General features: G+C 66.1%; 2 protein-coding genes across 4 annotated transcripts; one reads left to right on the top strand and one right to left on the bottom strand.

The window, feature by feature from the left end:
- The first annotated feature begins 2 nt into the window (after positions 1-2).
- On the top strand, positions 3-3,210 carry CIB1 (calcium and integrin binding 1). Its single transcript, XM_064669415.1, has 7 exons — positions 3-103; positions 367-401; positions 846-948; positions 1,323-1,476; positions 1,709-1,827; positions 1,899-1,987; positions 2,272-3,210. Exons 1-7 carry the CDS (start codon positions 53-55, stop codon positions 2,291-2,293), a joined length of 573 nt encoding a protein of 190 aa, XP_064525485.1. The 5' UTR covers positions 3-52; the 3' UTR covers positions 2,294-3,210.
- Positions 3,211-4,633: 1,423 nt separating this feature from the next.
- Positions 4,634-16,543, bottom strand: SEMA4B (semaphorin 4B). Of its 3 annotated transcripts, none has more exons than XM_064669379.1 (15): positions 16,471-16,543; positions 11,739-11,876; positions 9,188-9,348; positions 8,883-8,945; positions 8,666-8,764; positions 8,442-8,553; positions 8,077-8,193; positions 7,819-7,976; positions 7,444-7,625; positions 7,198-7,345; positions 6,846-7,056; positions 6,650-6,765; positions 6,342-6,505; positions 6,171-6,265; positions 4,634-6,035 (listed from the first exon to the last, which is right to left on the bottom strand). In XM_064669379.1, exons 2-15 carry the CDS (start codon positions 11,824-11,826, stop codon positions 5,260-5,262), a joined length of 2,490 nt encoding a protein of 829 aa, XP_064525449.1. In that variant the 5' UTR covers positions 11,827-11,876; positions 16,471-16,543; the 3' UTR covers positions 4,634-5,259. The 3 variants fall into 3 exon arrangements, with proteins under 3 accessions (XP_064525449.1, XP_064525448.1, XP_064525450.1); XM_064669378.1 differs by lacking the exon at positions 16,471-16,543 and adding an exon at positions 12,039-12,279; XM_064669380.1 differs by lacking the exon at positions 16,471-16,543 and adding an exon at positions 12,070-12,128.
- Between the last annotated feature and the right edge of the window lie 1,338 nt (positions 16,544-17,881).

The following is a 17,881-nucleotide window of genomic DNA, read 5'->3' as shown; positions in this document are numbered from 1 at the left end:
CGCGGGGCGTTGCCACGGCAGCGGGTGAGTGACAGGCGGCGGAAGCGGCGCCATGGGCGGCTCGGCCAGTCTGCTGCCGCGGGACGCGCTGGGCGAGTACCAGGTACGGCACCGGCACCGGCACCGGCGGAGAGGGGCGGCGCCGGGGGGACACGGGGGCGGCGCGACCCCGGGGGGCAGCTGCCCATAGGCCGAGGGACCCGGGGCTGCGTTGCCCCGGGTCAGGCCCTGACCCCGCTGCCGGTGCTGACCCCGGTACTGACCCCGGTGCCGACCCCGGTACTGACCCCGGTGCCCGGTGCTGACCCCGGTACTGACCCCGGTACTGACCCCGGTGCCCGGTGCTGACCCGCACTCTCCCCGCAGGAGCTGACGTTCCTGAGCAAGCAGGAGATCCTGCTGTAAGTACCGCCCCTGGAGCGGGATGTGGGTGCAGACCCCCGGTCCCCCGTAGTCCCGGGGCCTCGGGCTGTGCTGGGGTCGCGGAGGGCCCCGGCCCTGCCCCGGGGCTACCGTTCCGCCGTGATGCCCCGCTGAGCCGGGAGGTGCCGGTGCCGTTCCCTGACAGTGGGGTGTCACAGGGCAAAGGTCCGCGGGTGCTGCCGGTGGCGCGGGCCGGGCCGGGTCCGCCCTGACGGGCGGGGTGGGGACTGGAGAGCCGCCCCGAGCCCCCTCTGAATCCCCAGCCCTGGGGCGGGCAGCACCAGGCCGGCTCCTCTCCCTGGCCCCGGGAGCAGCTGGGGGACCCCCGGGCCGGCATGCACCCGCCCGGCCCTGGGAAGCGCTGCGGGGCTGCTGCCATCCCGGGAGCACCACAGAGCCGCTCTTGTTCTTTCCTCTTCAAGTGCCTACAAGAGGTTCAGTGAACTGCTGCCAAAGCAGGAGCGGGAGAACGCCTGCTCCGCGCGGGTTCCCAAGAGCCACATCCTGACGCTGCCTGAGCTGCGGGTACGGTGCCTGGCACACACAGGACGCTGCTACTCCTGGGTGGGGGCATGTTTGGGCAGGGCCTCGGTTTACCCACCACGGCCTCACCGTGCCAATGCTCTGCCCTCAGCTGTGCCCACAAACAGCTTCCTTGTCCCCAGTGAGCCGCTGAGGATCCCGGGGATCCTCCTCCTGCTGTGCCATGGATCCCAGAGATCCCAGGGATCCCTGTGGTGCATCCCAGGAGGCACAGGACAGGCTCAGCTATGCTGTGGGTGCCGCACTGGTGGCAGAGTGGGGCACTTGCTCAGCTGCTGGAGCAGCAGCCACAGCCAGTGTGTGCTGGAGGGAGCCAGCCCAGCCCAGCCCTGCCTGAGCCGTTCCCGTGTCCACAGGCAAACCCCTTCCAGCACCGGATCTGCCATGTGTTCTCCACCTCAGAGGCCGGGGACAACAGCATGTCCTTTGAAGACTTCCTTGATATGCTGAGCGTCTTCAGTGACTCTGCCACCTTCGACATCAAATCCCACTATGCCTTCCGCATCTTTGGTAAGGCTGGGGGCTGCTGCTGTATCCCGGGGTCCCCACAGCTCAAGGAAGAGGGGATGGGGGGATGAATCCATGTTCAGGAGGGCTGCCCATGGGGACGGTGGCTTTAGGAACTCCCAGTGGGACTGGCTGTTTTGGCACAGTGATGCGCATGAAGCTGCGCAGTGCTGGTGCTTGTGACTCTCTGGGGTCTCTGTGGCCCTGCCAAAAGGTACCTTTCCTGTCCCCACAGACTTTGATGATGATGGGACTCTGGACAGGAAGGACCTGGAGCAACTGGTGAACTGCCTGACGGGGCAGGGCGAGGAGTCCCGGCTGAGCAGGGCGGAGATGGAGCAGCTCATCCAAAACGTGAGCGCATCGGGCAGGGCACGGACACTGCACGGCCCCAGGCACAGAGCTCATCATCCCTTTCCCCCCAGATCCTGGAGGAGTCTGACATCGACAAGGACGGCACCATCAACCTCTCCGAGTTCCAGCATGTCGTCTCCCGCTCCCCAGACTTTGCCAGGTGCGGTGGTGCCCAGCAGCACAGCCCATCCCTGGGCCTGTCTGGGGGTTCGTTGTCCCAGTTGCTGAGCTGGGGCAGAGCTTATGGTGACAGGAGGGCAGGGCTGCCCTCTGCCAGGTCTGCCATAATGGCAGAGCGAGCTGCATCCCCAGCTGGCTCTGCATGCCAAGCTGGCTCTGCAGAGCCTCTCCCACGTGGGAACGTGGGTCCCTGCAGCAGTGGGCACTCACAAACTCTTTGTGTGACCCAGCGAGGAGGTGCAGAACCTGTTGTATCTCTTGCAGCTCCTTCAAGATCGTCCTGTGAGCCCCGTGGCTCACCAGCACCACTCCTCCAGTTCCTCCAGCACCACTTGTCCAGTTCCTCCAGCATCATTCCTCCAGTTTCTCTACCACTCCTCCAGTTCCTCCAGTGCTCCTCTGGCTCCTGCAGCTCCTTGTGGGCTCAGCCATTTTTTCTTTCAGAGAGCACAGGCCTGGCCCCTCGCTGGCCCAGCAATGCCACAGTGCCTTGGGCAGGAGCCCTCCTGCTTTCCTCTCAGGTGCCTGACAGTGGGGGGCCCTAGGAATCTGCCTCTCCTGCAGCCCCTCTGCTCTCCCAGCACCAGTTTGACTCCATATGCAGTCCAAGGGCAGCTCTGCAGGTGGGGGAGGCTAAGCTGCTCCTGCCTGGGGCCACTCTGCGCCAGCACAGCCCCTCCCTGCCCTCGGGACCAATTCCCAAATCCCTAAGGCCAATTCCCAAGTTGTGCCTTCCAGCAGCAGGCAGAGAGCTGCCTCCCTCTCCAGCCTCTTCTCAGCTTCCTCATCTTCCTGGGAGCGTCCCTGCTGCCACATGGATTCATTTCTGTGAGCAGTAACCCGAACATGGATCCTCTGAGCAATAACCAAATTGTGGATCGTTTTCCCTGAGCAATGACCCAAACAGGGGCCGTTTCTCTGAGCAATAACCCGTGTCACTGTACAGGTGCCAACCCATAGCAGAGCTGTCCCCCCACGGCTGCACAGGACACATTCCTTCCCCACTGGCACAGCCCACGGGTGTGCAGCTGGACTCCCCCGTGCTGCCTCAGCACTGACCGTTCTCAAAGCCTGTTCTCCTCTTCCTCCCTTTCCCTCTCTGCCCCTCCTCTGGCTCCAGCCCAGCAGCTGCTTGGCTGTGCCGGCCTCTTCCTCCCCCAGCCCCTGTGAGGACACAAATAAAGGGCTCCGGTTTCACCCTCACTCTTTGCTGCCTTTGTCTGGCTGCGGGACGGGTGCCACGAGGGTGCTGGGGACACGGGCCCCTGCCAGGCCCGTCTGCCCGTATACGAGCCACCGCTGTGGGACAGGTCCCACGTCCTGCGCAGTGACTGCCCTTTCCATGGCCACCCCCTGCCTTCCTCCCTCCCTCCTCCATGATGGGATTGTTCTGGGCAGCACAAAGATCTCGGTGCTCTGGTCAGAGGCACCGAGGGAAATCCCGGCCAGGCGAGCGGGGCCTTCGCTGTGGGCAGCGCTGGGGCCCTTTGTGCCCGTTCAGCCACCGGCTCTGCCCTGGCCCGCAGCCAGCGGCCCCATCGGGCTGGTGAGGGGCCTGGGCCTGGGCTCCAGCTGGCCCTGCAGAGCCCCTGTGCTGGGAAGAAGCAGCTTGGGGCACTGGCATGGCTCTTTCTCACACTGTCTCCCGCTCCTTGTGCTGCTGGCCCTTCCAGCTCAATGCCCTGTGTAGCTGACGGTATCTGCCCGCCAAGGCCTGTGCCCCTGTGGCCCCAGGGCCGTGTCTGCTGGCAGCGCACCAGCCAACGCCTCCGGTGGCTTTTTTGATGTCCCAGAACAGGCTGGGCTGGAAATACAGTGTGCAGGTCCAGCTGGGAGTGAGGCAGTGCTGGTCCCTGGGGGTGATCCTGCCTCAACACGCCAGCTCTGTGCAGCACTCACTGCTTCCGTCAGCCCCGTCCTGGTGCAGCTGGTGCTTCCCAGGCATGAAGGTGTGTGAGGGCTCATGAGCAGCACTGCACCGTAGTCCCAGTCCTGGTCTTCAGCTACCATGGAGTCAGGTCCTGCCACCAAAGCAGCTGGGGTCTGCCTACAGCCAGGTGGGATGGGGACAAGGACCTGCTGCTCTCTAGATGGGCAGTGGGTCCTATGTGCAGCACAACACCATGGTCCTGGGGAAGGGGGCTGCCACAGCCCCTTCTTGCTGGAGGCTGCTCCACTCCCAGCCCCAGGCACCAAGTTTTCTTAGTCCTGTTCACCTCTGCCTTCCACAGTTTCTCATGGTGTCAAGACAGTATCAGCCCTGCTCTGCCTCCACCACGCTGCCCTTTGCAGCATGGGCCTCCAGGCACGGCCCCAAGACAGCCAATGGCTGCTCAAGTGACACCCTGCCAGAGGGTCACAGGGACCCTTGGCACAGCCCTGGGCAGCTGTGCAGGCACACAGCCACCGTGCTGCAGGGCCCCGTGTGCCCTGGCCCAACGCTCAGCCAAGCACATGGGGACTCTGCAAGTCTGACAGCCAGCATGGCCCTCCTGCCCTGACTGAGTGAGGTGCAGCCACAGCAGATCTTCCCCCAGCTGCACCAAGAGCCGGACATGGCTCCTCTCCGTGGGGCCACCAGGATGGTTCCAGCCTGGGAAGTCGCCCAGCCCCACTGCACCACATGTCCAAAGGAGACACTTGGACTTTATATAAAAACCACTGACATTTCTGCACACGCACATGGGGCCATGAGGTGTCCCTGCCCACCCCGTGCAGGGGGAGCTGCTCCCTGCCCCCTTCCCCGGACACAATTCACATTTTCCACGTATTAAAAATGAACCAAACACAGACACACAGCACATGCCACGGGGCCGGCACCACCTGGCCGCACGTGTGGCCCTGGGTCCCACAGCAGGACGTCACAGTGAGTCGGGGTGCGAGGAGGCTGTGGCTGCCCCCTCCTGCTCTCTGCATAGAGGGGGTCTGGGCCCTGCGGAGCCGGGGCCGCACCAGCAGCCCGAGCCAGGCACTGTGTCCATTCCCATGGTGGGGACGCTGGGCTGGCACGGTCCCGCAGACATCCCTGGAAGGCATGCAGCACCCCTCACACCCACCGTTGCCAGTACCGAGGTGATGCCCAGGGAGCTCCCGGGGGTCCAGACCCCACTGGCTGGTGGGTGCTGCCGCAGGCCATGGGCACCAGGCTCCAGGCATGCACACACAGACAACACAGACCCCGGCCGCGGCACGGTCCGGTGAGGCTCAGCAGAGCAGAGGTGGTCACGGGCGAGGGCTTGGCTCTCGTCATCGTCACACCACTGAGTCCTGGATCTCAGAGCCCAGGCGCACCCGGGGTCTTTGGCAGGCAGGAGACACCTCCACAAAGCTGTCCCGGACATGGAGGGGCCTCTTCTCTGACTCGGAGAAGGCGCGTGGCGTGCCCGAGGGCTCGTGCACTGGGGTGCTGACGATGTAGTTGTCCTGCAGGGCCTGGTAGCCCTTGTGCTCAGATGCCGCACTGGGCAAGCTGCTGCCATTCAGGGGCAGGCTCTCCACTGGCTTGCGAGGTGGCTTCTGGTGCCGGCTTGGGTCTCCAGGCTCCAGCAAGGCCTTCATGCCATCGCGGTGCCGGTGCAGGACAAAGAGGGCCAGCACGAAGACGGCGGCAGCAAAGAGCACACACATCACCAGGAACTCAGTCCAGTAGGTCTTGCCATCCAGCCGTGCTGCGGCGCTGCCCACTGCCGAGGTACTCCGGGACGTGCTGACCGTCTCCAGGGCACCATGGCCGGAGGCCACCTTCCTGCCAGGGTCCAGCGGCCCACGGCCCAGCTCCTGCACGCTCACACAGTAGCTGGCCATCAGCTTGTGGAATCCCTCCTCCAGTGACCAGCACTCGTAGGTGCCGGCGCGCTCGGGGCTGCCCACCAGGATGAGGGCCCCGTCGGGCAGCACCAAGTAGGACGCGTTGACAGGTGCCCCGTCGTGCAGCCAGCGCCGCGAGGCCAGGTTGGAGAGCAGCCGGCATGGCAGCGGCCGCACCGCGTTGGGCGGCAGCTGGATCCGCTGGCATGGGGCACCCGAGGCTGCAGACAGAACTCATGGTCAGCGAGGGGACCCTGGATGCGGATGGGGGAGTAATGGGGGTGCAGATTGGGAGCCTGGGTTGTGTGGGAGCCCCTGAGACACCCAGTCCCATGGTGGCACCCACAGGAGCTCACCTGGGGGCAGGAGGATGCGGGGACGGGGCTGGGAGGCATTGGCCAGCTGGCAGAGCCGCTCCGTGTCAGCGTCCTCGATGTCCTGTGCCCAGAGCCTGGGGACAGACAGGTGTCAGGGCAGTGGGGTGCTGCGGGATGCAGGGGAATGGAGGAGAATGGGTGAGCACTTACTGTGGGTGTGCTGGGGGGTGCTGGGTGACCCTGCGGCAGGCACCACGGCTCCAGGCACAGAAGGGGTCCCGTGCCAGCACACACTCCCCACAGCTGCGGTACAGGCTGCAGTTGGCAAAGGGCACTTGGGCCACTGCTGTGTAGGTGGCTGCATAGACAAGGCCCTGTGAGAAGAAACACGGCAGTGTCAGGGGGTGGGTTCCTGCACACCCCTGCCCTCCCAGGTCTCTGTCTCCCAGCCCACAGACAGGACCTGCCTCATGCAGGCTGAGCCCCCTGTGTCCCTCCCCCCTTGCCCTGGCTCCTGCCTGGTCCTGGTCCAGCAGCAGCTGGAGAACGGGCTGCCCGTCAGGGAAGAGGCAGATCTCCTCGATGATGTGCACGCCGTGGTTCACTCGCACAGCCTTGTGCAGCCGCCCATCATCTGTGAACAGAGGGGCTGTGCTGAGTGGGGCCAGGGTGCACAGTGCACACTCTGCCCCACCAGAGCCTGCCTGCACCCACCCATGCCCAGGAAGAGGACGTCGTAGGTGCCGTGCAGGCCCTGCGCGCGGTGCACGCCGATCTGCTGGTAGCGCCGGCGGCTCTGCAGCAGCAGCGGCTGGCTGCGCACTGGGCTGTCCATCAGGAAGTGGTCCTTGATGAAGTTCAGCACCCGATCTGGCATCTGCAGCGATGAATTGATCTTGAGGTGCCGCGTGTGGCTGGTGACGCACTGTGGGGGAGAGGAAGGGGCTCGGTAGTCCTCAGGGCAGCGGGTGGGTGGGCGGCTCTGCTGTGGCGGCCGCCAGGACCAGGAGAGCGCGAGGGGCTGTGTCGCGTCCTGCGCTTGGGCAGGCGCCAAGGGGGCACCTACTGTGCCTGGCCGGGGCTCTGGCACCGGGCCAGTGTCCGTGTACCACTGCTGCGTCTCACGGTTCACCTCCTTGTAGAGCCCGCCGAAGGCACGCTGCACACTGCGCATGGGGAAGGCACAGACGGCAGAGCCCAGCCCCCCCTTGTTCCTGGTGGGGAGAGGCAGAGCCCGTGGCAAGATCAGGCCTCTGCCTCTGCTGAACCCCCTGCACTGCCCCCCGCAGTGGCCCAGGTCCCTGTCACTCACCATTGTGAGGTGAAGACCCCATAGAAGAGCGTGTCCCTCCAGCGCAGCTCACCCGGGGTGAGCACGAAGATGTCCTGCAGCACATTGAAGGGGAACCCATCCTCGGGGTGTGAGCAGAGCAGCTGAGCTTTCAGGAAGGTCGTCCACCGCCGCTGCAGCACGCGCTCCCCGCCCTGGTCCCCCTGTGTGGCACAGCGGGTCAGGGCGTGACACCACAGCTGTGCCCACGGGGAGCCTCAGGGGCTGGGTGAGTGGAGTAGGGGTCCAGGCACCGAGGGCTAGAAATGTGCAGGGTGCTCCCACATACCCCCCACCCCAACAGTGAGTCATACCCCAGGCACAGTCCCCCATGCATCCCCACTGCTCTGTGCCCACCTTGCACACACGTGCGATGCGGGAGACAATGGTGTTCTCGAAGTAGTCAAACTCCTTTCCAGTCTCACTGAAGAAGAAGTAGACCTTGTCGTCGTCGCCCTCAGGGTTGCCGGCAGGGAGGCTCTCGCGCAGGTAGGCTGAGCCCACAAACACTGGGTCTGGGGACACAGGGACCCTTAGCACTACTGGCCCGATCCCCAGCTTCCCACGCTCTGGGGGACGAGGACCTTGACCAACCGTGCCAGCCCCAGTGCTCACCCTGCAGCCAGTTGAGGGAATTTTCGGTCTTGAGGGCAATGCGGTTCTCCTGGCTGCGGGAGATGGTTGGCTCGTTGCCCTGGAAGTTGCTGACAGTCCCGGCATAGAGTTCTCCATCTACCAAAGATATGCTCCTGCTGAGACCCAGCACATGCCATTGGCATGGCCCTGCTCCCCACCAGGGTCCATGACAGCCCGGCCCTGGCTCAGCTTGGTGGGGCAGATGCAGGGAGGGTAAGACACGGGGAGAAGGGCGAGGGTCGCAGAGCACTGCAGGGAGGGTAAGGGTGCCAGGGTGGCACAGGGAGGGCAAGGGTCCTGAGGCAGCACAGGGAGAGTGAGAGTTCCAGGGCAGTGTGCCTTACCGACCATGACAGCCGTGGAGCGGTACTCGGGGTCGAAGGGGCAGCGTCCCTTCCCATCCTCCAGCAGCACCTTCCCTGACACATCCCGCTCCAGGCTGAAGTGCTGCATGTTCTGCAACAGGACAAGGCTGTGAGCTGGCAGTGCTCACCCCAGTGCCCAGGACCCCGCTGAAGGGCCCCATCAGCGTGGGGGGACCTGAGTGGGGCCCTGCTCCTGTACTCACAATGTAGGCGCAGGCTGGGCTGAAGGCACAGGTCCCACAGGTGTACAGGTGGGTGCTGTTCAGCCGCAGCAGCAGCTTGATGTAGTTGTGACAGTCCCTCTGCAGGGGTCAGAGGAGCTGGCTCAGCCCTCGGCTCAGCCCTCCCACCCGCATCCACCCTGCACGGGCACTGCCCACTCTGCCGCAGCCCCTGACAGCCACTGGTAGTGGGGCTCACCTGGGGGTCCTTGCCCTTGAACACACACTGCCTCTTCTTCTCCTCATCCGCACTCCATAGCAACTGTGGAGAGGGGATAGTCACTGGGAGCCCCTTGTCTCTGCCTGGTCCACCCACACCTTCCTTGGTCTCATCCCCAGCACCCATGTCCTCCCCACGCCAACCATCCTGCTCCGGGGTGGCTGCTCCTGAATACAGCAGCTCACTCAGACCCAAAATGCTGGTGGGGAGGGCAGGCCCTGCACTCCAGCTGATTAGGTGCCCCCTCCCTCCCTGCGGGCAGCCCATCCCATCCCTCAGCTCACCCTTCGAGCCGGGGCACCGGGCTGGAAGTGGCTGGTGTTAAGGGCGAGAAGCAGCTCCCGTGCCCCCAGGTAGAGGGTCCTGCCGTCCGGACTCAGCAGCAGGGCCGTGTAGTTGGACACGCCGGGTGCCTCAAACCGCTGCACCACCCGCTCGGCTGAGTCTGTTGGGAGGACAGTGACTGGCATCAGCCTCATATGGGCACCTGACCCCCAAGACTCCTCACCACGGCCCATCTGCTCAGCACCTCGGCCGTGCCATCCACCCAGAGCAACCAGGGTTGGATCTGGCCTATGCTGCCAGACACGTGTGGCACCACACACATTGCGGTGAACTGTGCACGGCCACAATAGTGCCCGAGGGCAGCCATGAGGCATTGCTGTGTCCAGGCCCTGGGGATGCTGCAGCAGCCCTGCCCAGCACTGGGGCAGCTGCCCAGCTGCACACAGCCCCAGGGCTCAGCCCTGTGGCGCAGGAGGCTCAGCCCAGCCCGGGCCCACGGGGACCCCAACATCGCAGCAGGGAGAGCATCAGAGAGATCAGAGAGCTCAGCCTGTGCTGGACTCAGGGCTCAGCCCGATGCTGCCCACCCTGGCCCTTGGGGCTCAGCCTGTGCCGGACACGGGGCAGTGGCTGTGCTGAGTCAGGGAGTGCCCGTCCCGTCCTGTCCCGCGTGGGCGGCCTGGCCCCGGAAACCCTTCCTCTCCTGCTGCTGCTCTGAATCAGATGGGCCTGGCTGTGTCAGCGAGACACGTTGGGCTGACTCATACTGCCAACTTCCCTGACCTCTGACACCCTGGGAACTCCCCGACCTCCCCCGACCCCCTGCCTGCTCCCAGAGCCCCACCAGGATAGCCCTGGGGCTCCTGCCAGTCCCTGCCAGGTAAGAGCCAGTACGAGCGCTTGAGGACCTGTGAGGCAACAGTGCTGAGGGGCAGGACCCTGTTGCTCTCCCCCCCATTGCTCCACACACCTCAAATGCCTCTGAACGGGGCAGCATCTCCCCCTACCCTGCGAGACTCAGTTGGCCCCTGCCCCAGCACCCACTCCAGTTCTCCCACAGTGGTGCAGAGAGAGGGAAGTCAATGCCCCAGGGCATCCCCTGCAAGGGGTCCTGCACCCCAGTGCTGGGACGATGCCACCTGTGGTGGGCATGGCAGCAGAGGGGCAGCAGGGCCCCTGCGCCCTGCAGAGCTGTCCTGACATGGGGAGCTGCTGGTGCGGCTGCCAGGGACCTGTCAGGACACGACCTGCTTCTTCCAGACAAACCTGCTGCAGGCACATCCAGCGCTCCCAGGGGAGCAGCTCCCAGCTCCTCCCTCCCACTAACTGCAGCCCCATGCAGCCATGCTCCACGGGAGCCACCACTGGGCACACACCGGTCACCGGCCCATGCCTCCTGCCCAGCTCCTCTTGCAGTTCTGGGGTCCAGCTGGGACCCTCAGGCACTGCCTGTGGCTGCAGCCCCATAGCCTCTCAGGTGGGCAGAACTGGTCTGTGCAGGCAGGGCTGGGCAGCACAGCACAGTACAGCACAGCACGACACCGAGCTGGCCATCGTGCTGGCTTCCAGCCTCCCGTCCAGCTCGGCGGGTCCCACATCTGCTGGTGCCACCATGGCCATGGCCAGCGGTCACGGGAGCATGTGGTGGGGCCACGTCCACACCAGCGAGCCACAGCGTGCTGAGCCAGGGAGTGCTCCCAGCTGCCCAAACCACGGCACCCTCCCAGGCCCTGCCCAGCGCAGGATGGGATGGGCTCCACTGGCCGGGGGCAGCTGGATCCAGCCACCTTCTCCTGGCAGTGCAGCCAGTCTGGACACCCGTGGGCAGCCCTCCCGTCCCAACACAGCTGCCAAGGCTGAGCCCAAGGAGCGTGCCCCACTGCTATCCCACCCTGTGCCGGCTGCTGGGGGGCTCTGCAGGGCAGGAGGGGGCTGCAGCCAGGCTCCCCACTTGTGAGGGCTCTGCCTAGCTGAGCACCCTCCCGGATGTCCTTCCCCAGCCCTCAGTGCTCTGGGGCCATGCGGCTGACAGGGGCCTTCAGTGGGGCCCGGGGCTGCCCGGAGCTGAGCACAGCATAGTGCAGGGCTGGGGGAGCCCCGGGGACACACTCAGCGGGGAGGGGGCCCACAGGCAGAGCCTCCCGACCGGCTCAGCCCATCCCATCCTGTACAGGACACGGCTGCTACCACTGCCCTGCGTGCAGGGACATGAGCACCCCTGGGTGCCCCAGACCCTCCCGCCCTTGGTGCGGGTCTGGACACAGAGACGCGTGTCCCTGTGCCCCACAGCATCCCCGGGGCTCTGCCCCAGCCCTCGGTCCATGATCCGCTGACGAGGGCGTCCCCGTGTCCCCCCGTGTCCCGGGGAGCTGGCAGGGGCTGTGCAGCCTCGGCACTGTCACACGGCGTTTCCACGCGGGGCCGCCCCGTCCCGCGGCGCGGGGAGCCCGGGGGGACGTGGGACCTCGCCTGCCAGAGCCCCCGGCGACGGCTGACGTCCCCCCCCGGTGCCGGCGGGCCCTCACCCACCGAAGGTTAGCGGACACTCACCGTAGGGCAGGCTGACCCGCGGGACGGGCTCCGGAGCCGCCGAGAGCAGCAGCGCAGCCAGGACCGGCAGCACCGGCCGGGTCGCCATCCCGGGCCGAGCCTCCGCCGCCGCCGCGAAGCCGCCCGGGCGCTGCAGACCTGCAGGAAGAGAAGGGGCTCAGAGACTCGGTACGGTACAGTACGGCCCGGTTCGACCCCGCCGCCCGCCCGGCCCCGGGGCTGCCCGCCCGCCACTCGGCACCGGGCGGGGCGGCCACGCGCAGAGCCCCGCCCGGCCGCACCGAACCGACCGAGCACTACCGATCTGTTGCCGAGCCGTTCCCCGCCGTACCGAGCCGCTCCGGCCGCCCCAGTCCCGCCGGTGCCCCGGGCGGGGCGGGCCGCTCGGAAGAGGAGGCGGCCGGTTTCCCGCCGGTACCGCCCCCGCTCCGCCCCGGTGGGACCCGGCCCTGGTCCCCGCCCCGCGGCCGTCACGGTCCGGAGGGGACGGGGCTTTGTCCCCGCCACTCCCCGCACCTCCCTCCATCACCGGCGGACCCAGGACCCCGGGGATGGCCCGGGAGGGACTGGCTGGGGGTGTCTGTCTGCCCTGGGGACAGCTCGGCCCCACGGCTGCTGCCAGAGCCCCCCCAGCCCCTCAGCTCAGGCTGTGCCCCATGGCCGCTCTGCTGGGGCTGAGGGCTCTGCCTGGCACAGCCCAGCGCTCCCTGCCCTCCCTCGGGAACACTGGGGTCCCACGGGGTGCCTGTGCCAGCCCTGCCACGGGCAGAACTGGCTCGTACCGGTGTCCCCACAGGCAGCACCCGGTAGAGGGGACACATCCTTTGCCATCCCCTGTGCCCGTCCCGGGGGTCCTGGTGTGGCCATGCTGCCGAGCAGGCACTGCTGGGCAGGACCCTTTGCCCGGGCCCTCGGTGGGCTTTGTTCCCGGCCAAGGTGTGGGGAGGATTTGCAGCCCCCACACCCCGGGGAGTGCTGCCCGCCCGGCCAGCAGCTCCCACGCAACTGTTATTAATTACAGCTCCTCATATTGCCATGGCAACGAGGTGACAGGGGGACAGAGGGATGGAGGTTGGGGGCTACCCTGCAGCAGACAGCTCTCTTGGGGTTGGGGTGCCCACCGCTGCCCTTCCCACCACTCCCCATGCCCTGCCTGGCCAGTCCCAGCCCTGGCACCCCACTGGTGGGACACCCTGTGAGCCCCCTGCATAGGAGGAGCACTCCCCACACTCCCCGGACAACTGCAGCCATGCTCCTTGAGTGGCTGTGCCCACATTCCTGGAAAAACTGTGCCCACACTCGCACACTCTGCCTGTTCAGCATTGCTGGACAGTGCCGGCTCTTGGGCTGTACCTGGCTGGTGTTCAGGGGCTGGGACTGTGGGGTACCCCGCTGTCCCCCTTGGCCTTGCTTCCTTCTTGTTCTTGCTGCTCCTGCCGTGCCTGACGAAGCCCGACGTTCCTTCCCAGGCCCGGGACAGCCCCAAAGCTCCACCCCGGCCTTATCAGCACCCTTTGCCCGGGAAGTGCCACAGACAGACAGGAATCAGCCAGGCATGTCACCCTGTGTGGGGTGGGAGCAGGCACTCCCCTTGCAGACATGGCCCCCTTCCCCATGGCACCCCACGGCACCCTGGGGGACTCTGCGGTCTGAGCCGTCACCTGTACATGGCCGTGGGAGTGCAGTGCCAACACCACGGTGTGATGGCACACAGCAAGGATAGAACCCTTCTGTGGGAAGGGCAGCTGCTCTGGGGTGGGCAGGGGGGACAGGAGCAGGAGGGAAAGGAAGGGGCAGGCAAGGAAAGAGGGAAGGGTCAAGCAGGGAGGGAGGGAAGGCAGAGTGGGAAGGGAGGGCAGGAGCAGGCAGTGGAGCCAGGCCAGAGCCTGCGCCTTTAAGTGCCGCTCCAGTGCTGCTGGCAGCTGGGGCTGTTTACGCCAAACTCCCATTTATCTCCCGTCCTGCCCACGCAGCTGCCAGTGGGGCAACGCCGGGGGCACCCGCAGCACCCTGTCCCACTCTGCACCCGCGCAGGCCCGTGCGTGCCCTGTGCCCCGCTGCAGGCACCGGCACGCACTCGTGCGGTGGCCATGCCACCCTCCCTGCTTGCTGCCAGCCATGGGGAAACCACTCCGGGTGTCTGGGCAGCACCAAAACACACAGCCTAGGGTCAGTGGGCAGGTGGGGTGGTGGTTTCTGCACCAAATTCCAAAGCCAGTGCCTGCCGCCCTGTTCCACTGGCAGCGGGCGCCTGGGAAGGTGGTGGTGGAGCTGAGTGCTGCTGCTGCCTGCAGGGAACGGGGACAGGGCTGCGTGTGCCTCGATTTTGCTGCTGCCTGTGTATTCCCACCTTCCTCCACAGCCTGCCCCAGCATGGGCAGCAGTGTGGGCATGGCCCCTGCTCAGAGACCCACACCCGGCTCGCACGCAGCCCACGTGCCTGGGCTCTCCCCAGCTCCCGGGGCTCACACACGCGCCCCCGGCTCGGCTGGCTGTGGGAGCTGCCAGACAGAAGCAGGCGGTCCCTCCTCCTGGCCATACACATGCACAGCGTGTGAGCACGCGTGACACACACCTGCAGCGTGTGGCTGTGGGCCCTGCGGAGTCACAGATGCTCCAGCTCCAGCTGCTCAGCACCAGCTGCTCGGAGATCGCAGGTCTCTCTGCATGGGGATACCTGGAGGCATGGCCGCAGCTGGAGCATGGCTCAGCTTTGCTGCTTCCCACCAGCCCCCCAGGAGAGGCCTCAAGCAGGATGAGGGGCTGGGGCAGCCTCTGGCCTGCGGCATGAGGGCTCCCCACAGGGCCCCGGGGCATCCCTCATTCCGTGTGCACCAGCTGTGACACCCTGCCTGAGCCAAGAGCCTCCCATGGGGCAAAGCTGGGCTGCCACCATGACCCTGGCCTGCCACCAGCTCAGACTCTGCTGCCAGGACCTCCAGGCTGGGGTGCTGATGCTGTCTGATGGTGGCACACAGCAAGCCCCTCACTGCCCCACAGAGGCCCCTTTGCCCCAGCAGGGTGCTGTGGGGGACCCTGCACCCAGGGCACCGGGTACCCCAAAACACACACTTGTCCAATTGTTCCTGCACAATGTTAGAGGCTCAGCTCTGAGGGCCATGGGGTATCCCCACATGGGGTATCCCCACTGGACAGCCCAGTTGTCCCCCATGATGCCAGTGCCTGCCTGCACCTCTGCACTGCCTGCCCAGGGGGCTGCAGGATACATGGGATGCTTCCCTGAGCCCCTACTGCTTGTCAGGCACCCCTGGCACAGGGCAGAGCAGAGCCAGCAGGCACCCTTGGCAGTGAGCACCCTTGGTGGGCAGCAAGGTGGTGGGCCCCAAGCACAGGCACATCAGAACCCCGGAGTGCAGGAATGGGGGGTTCTGGCTCAGGGATGGGTGCCCCCTTCCCAGTCAGTTTGGGCTCTCCAGAGCCCAAACAAGCACTGGTCTCCTTGGTCCCACGGCACCCTTGTTACCCTTGCCATGGTGATGCCTGGATCAGAGGGGGTGCCAGCCCCCCAAGCAGCCCCAGGCCCGGGTGGAGCAGGCATTGGGGCCCATGGAGTGACCTGACAGCCCATGGGATGCTGACTCTCCCTGCGCCCCCAGCCCAGGGGCTCCCTGGGCCCCAATACTTCCTCAGGTGCTGTGGCCACACGCCCGTGACACACAGCATGTGTGCAGGTGTCCAGGGCACAGCACACAGTGGGACACACCACGCACACGTGTGTCCCACCCCTGAGCGTGCACTAACATGCCTCCCCACGAGTAGCCAATGACACCCATCCCAAGCACCGTCCGTGCCTGTGCTTCCACACCCTCGGCCAAGCCACGGCGTACGCACACCCGGCACATGTAAACACACGCAGCGAGGTCACGGGGTGTTCACACCCTGGGCAGCAAACACACGTCTGGAACAGGCTGAGGGAACGGCCCCCGGTGTGCCTGCACCCTGCACATACACACACACAAACACACACACAAGCACATTTGCACATACATACACGCGTGTACACAGGCACACTCACAAACACACAGAGGCAAACTCACATCCAGGTGCACACAGTCACACACACACCACGAACACACGCACACATATGCACGCTTACCCATGCACACACAAATGCACAGCCACACACAGTCACACACATGGGCACACACATGCACACTCACACACAGTCACACACACACATTCTCACACTCACCCGCAACCCCAGCCCCTCCACCATCCCCTGTGCACCCATCTCTCGGGGACCTCCGTGCCCATGCACACACCACCCCTGTGCATGCACACCCGCACAGCCCCGCACACACACACAGCCCCGCACACACACACAGCCCCGCACACACACAGCCCCGCACACACACACACAGCCCCGCACACACACACACAGCCCCGCACACACACAGCCCCGCACACACACACACAGCCCCGCACACACACACACAGCCCCGCACACACACACACAGCCCCGCACGCACGCATCCCCCTACACACGCACAGCTCCGCACACACACGCACAGCCACACACACACAACCTCGCACACACACACGTAGTCGTCCGTACACGTACACACACACACACACACACACACACACACACACACACACACACACACACACACACAGCCCCGCACACACACACACACTCTCTCCCTTTCTCTCTCCCTCCGCCTCACACACACACACATCCCCGCCCGTGCCCGGTGCCCCCCCTGCTCACCGGCTCGGCGGCTCCGGGGCGCGGCGGGAGCCGCCGGCAGCGGGGCGGGCTGCGGGGTGTTCCCCGCCGGCGCCGAGGGGCGGTGCGGGGGCGGCTCCGGGGGCTCCGCCCGCGGCACAACAAAGGCCGCCCCGCCCCTCCCCGTTCCGGCCCGCCCCGGGGGTCCCGGGGGTCCCGGGGGGCAGGGGCCGGGCGGCAGCTCCTGCCTGACTCGGGCTCAGCTCTGGGGGCGGGAGCTGTAGGGTTGGGCTGCGACCCCCCTCGCCGTTGCTGGAGTGACACTGGCCCAAATGGGGCCATGGTGGTGTCCCCGAGGCTGCATGTCCCAGCCCCCTCTCCACAGCCAGGGGCCCACAGCGCCGTGGGGCGGGCGGGGAGCGTGGTTTTAGGGGGTAGCACCCACTGAGGGTCCTTTCTCAGGCTGCCCAGTAGCAAGGGTGGCCGTGGGGACAGCTGGTGCCTGTACACTTGGCCCCAGGCATCACGGTGAGATCCTGGAAGTGACACCCAGCTCTGGGAGTTTTGGGGTAACTCATGGCTCTGGGCACCTCATGGTGACCCATGGCTCTGTGAGGTTTGGGGTAACCATGGCCATGGGTGTCCCCATGGTGGCACGCTCGGAGCCAGTGGCTGCCAGCTGGATGTCAGCAGGGCCCAGAGCACCTGCTGGGATAGTGGGCACCAAAACACTGGTCAGTGCTGGGTGGGCAGGGGTCCCCATAGGGGTCCCGCGGCAGGGTCATTGCAGCAGGCTCGGGGGAGTCGGATGGTTGCTGAAGGGGGGACTGCAGCCCCCACCCCAGCCTGCAGGCCAGCAGCTCCCACATTTGGGGGCAGCACAAGGAAACATGGCACATTGCCCCACTGAGCCCGTGGCCCCCATGAGCGCCCTGGTGCCCCTGCCCACGGGCAGATATGGGGCTGCCTGCGGGCAGGGGGATGACATGCAGACCCTCCTCCATGTCCTTGCTCATCCCCTGCCTGGGTCCCCAACTTGTTGCTCTCTGAGATCCCAGCCCCATAGCCAGCCCTGCCAGCTTTCCAGTTCCCCTTGGGACACCTCACTGGGGACACTGGTGTGACACAGGGCGGGTGGCTGGGCTGCAGCCAGGGATGGACGGACGATGCCTTTGTTTGGAGCCTTTCCTGGGCCTGTGCCACATGACTGCTCTTGTCCTTTCCTCGCGGGGGACGACTGCCGCGCTGGCCTGACCTCGTCCTGCCAGTGCTGCGGTCACTGGGCGGCTCCGACCGCGGGGCCAGGGCAAGGGCAGCTGGGAGGGCATCTGGGGGGGGAAGCCAGGCAGCCCCCTGGGCTCTGTGCTGGGTGGCAGCCCCAGGAGTGCTGGCATGCGGCTGCGGGGCTGCTGGCAAGGTGGTGTGCCATGGGGCGGGTAGTGGGAGTGGGACA

The sequence above is a fragment of the Pseudopipra pipra genome, chromosome 12 (genome assembly GCF_036250125.1).
Source record: "Pseudopipra pipra isolate bDixPip1 chromosome 12, bDixPip1.hap1, whole genome shotgun sequence".
Classification (NCBI taxonomy): domain Eukaryota; kingdom Metazoa; phylum Chordata; class Aves; order Passeriformes; family Pipridae; genus Pseudopipra; species Pseudopipra pipra.
Note: the sequence above shows the minus strand (reverse complement) of the source record. Positions and strands in the feature narration are given on the sequence as shown.

Coding starts and splice junctions, on each gene's coding strand:
- CIB1 (XM_064669415.1), top strand. CDS start 53: ATGGGCGGCTCGGCCAGTCTGCTGCCGCGGGACGCGCTGGGCGAGTAC. Junction 1,828..1,898: donor TGGAGCAGCTCATCCAAAAC/GTGAGCGCATCG, acceptor CTTTCCCCCCAG/ATCCTGGAGGAGTCTGACAT. Junction 1,988..2,271: donor CGCTCCCCAGACTTTGCCAG/GTGCGGTGGTGC, acceptor TATCTCTTGCAG/CTCCTTCAAGATCGTCCTGT.
- SEMA4B (XM_064669378.1), bottom strand. CDS start 12,264: ATGGAGGGAGGTGCGGGGAGTGGCGGGGACAAAGCCCCGTCCCCTCCG. Junction 11,877..12,038: donor AACGGCTCGGCAACAGATCG/GTAGTGCTCGGT, acceptor CTCTTCCTGCAG/GTCTGCAGCGCCCGGGCGGC. Junction 7,346..7,443: donor GGGGTCTTCACCTCACAATG/GTGAGTGACAGG, acceptor TCTCCCCACCAG/GAACAAGGGGGGGCTGGGCT.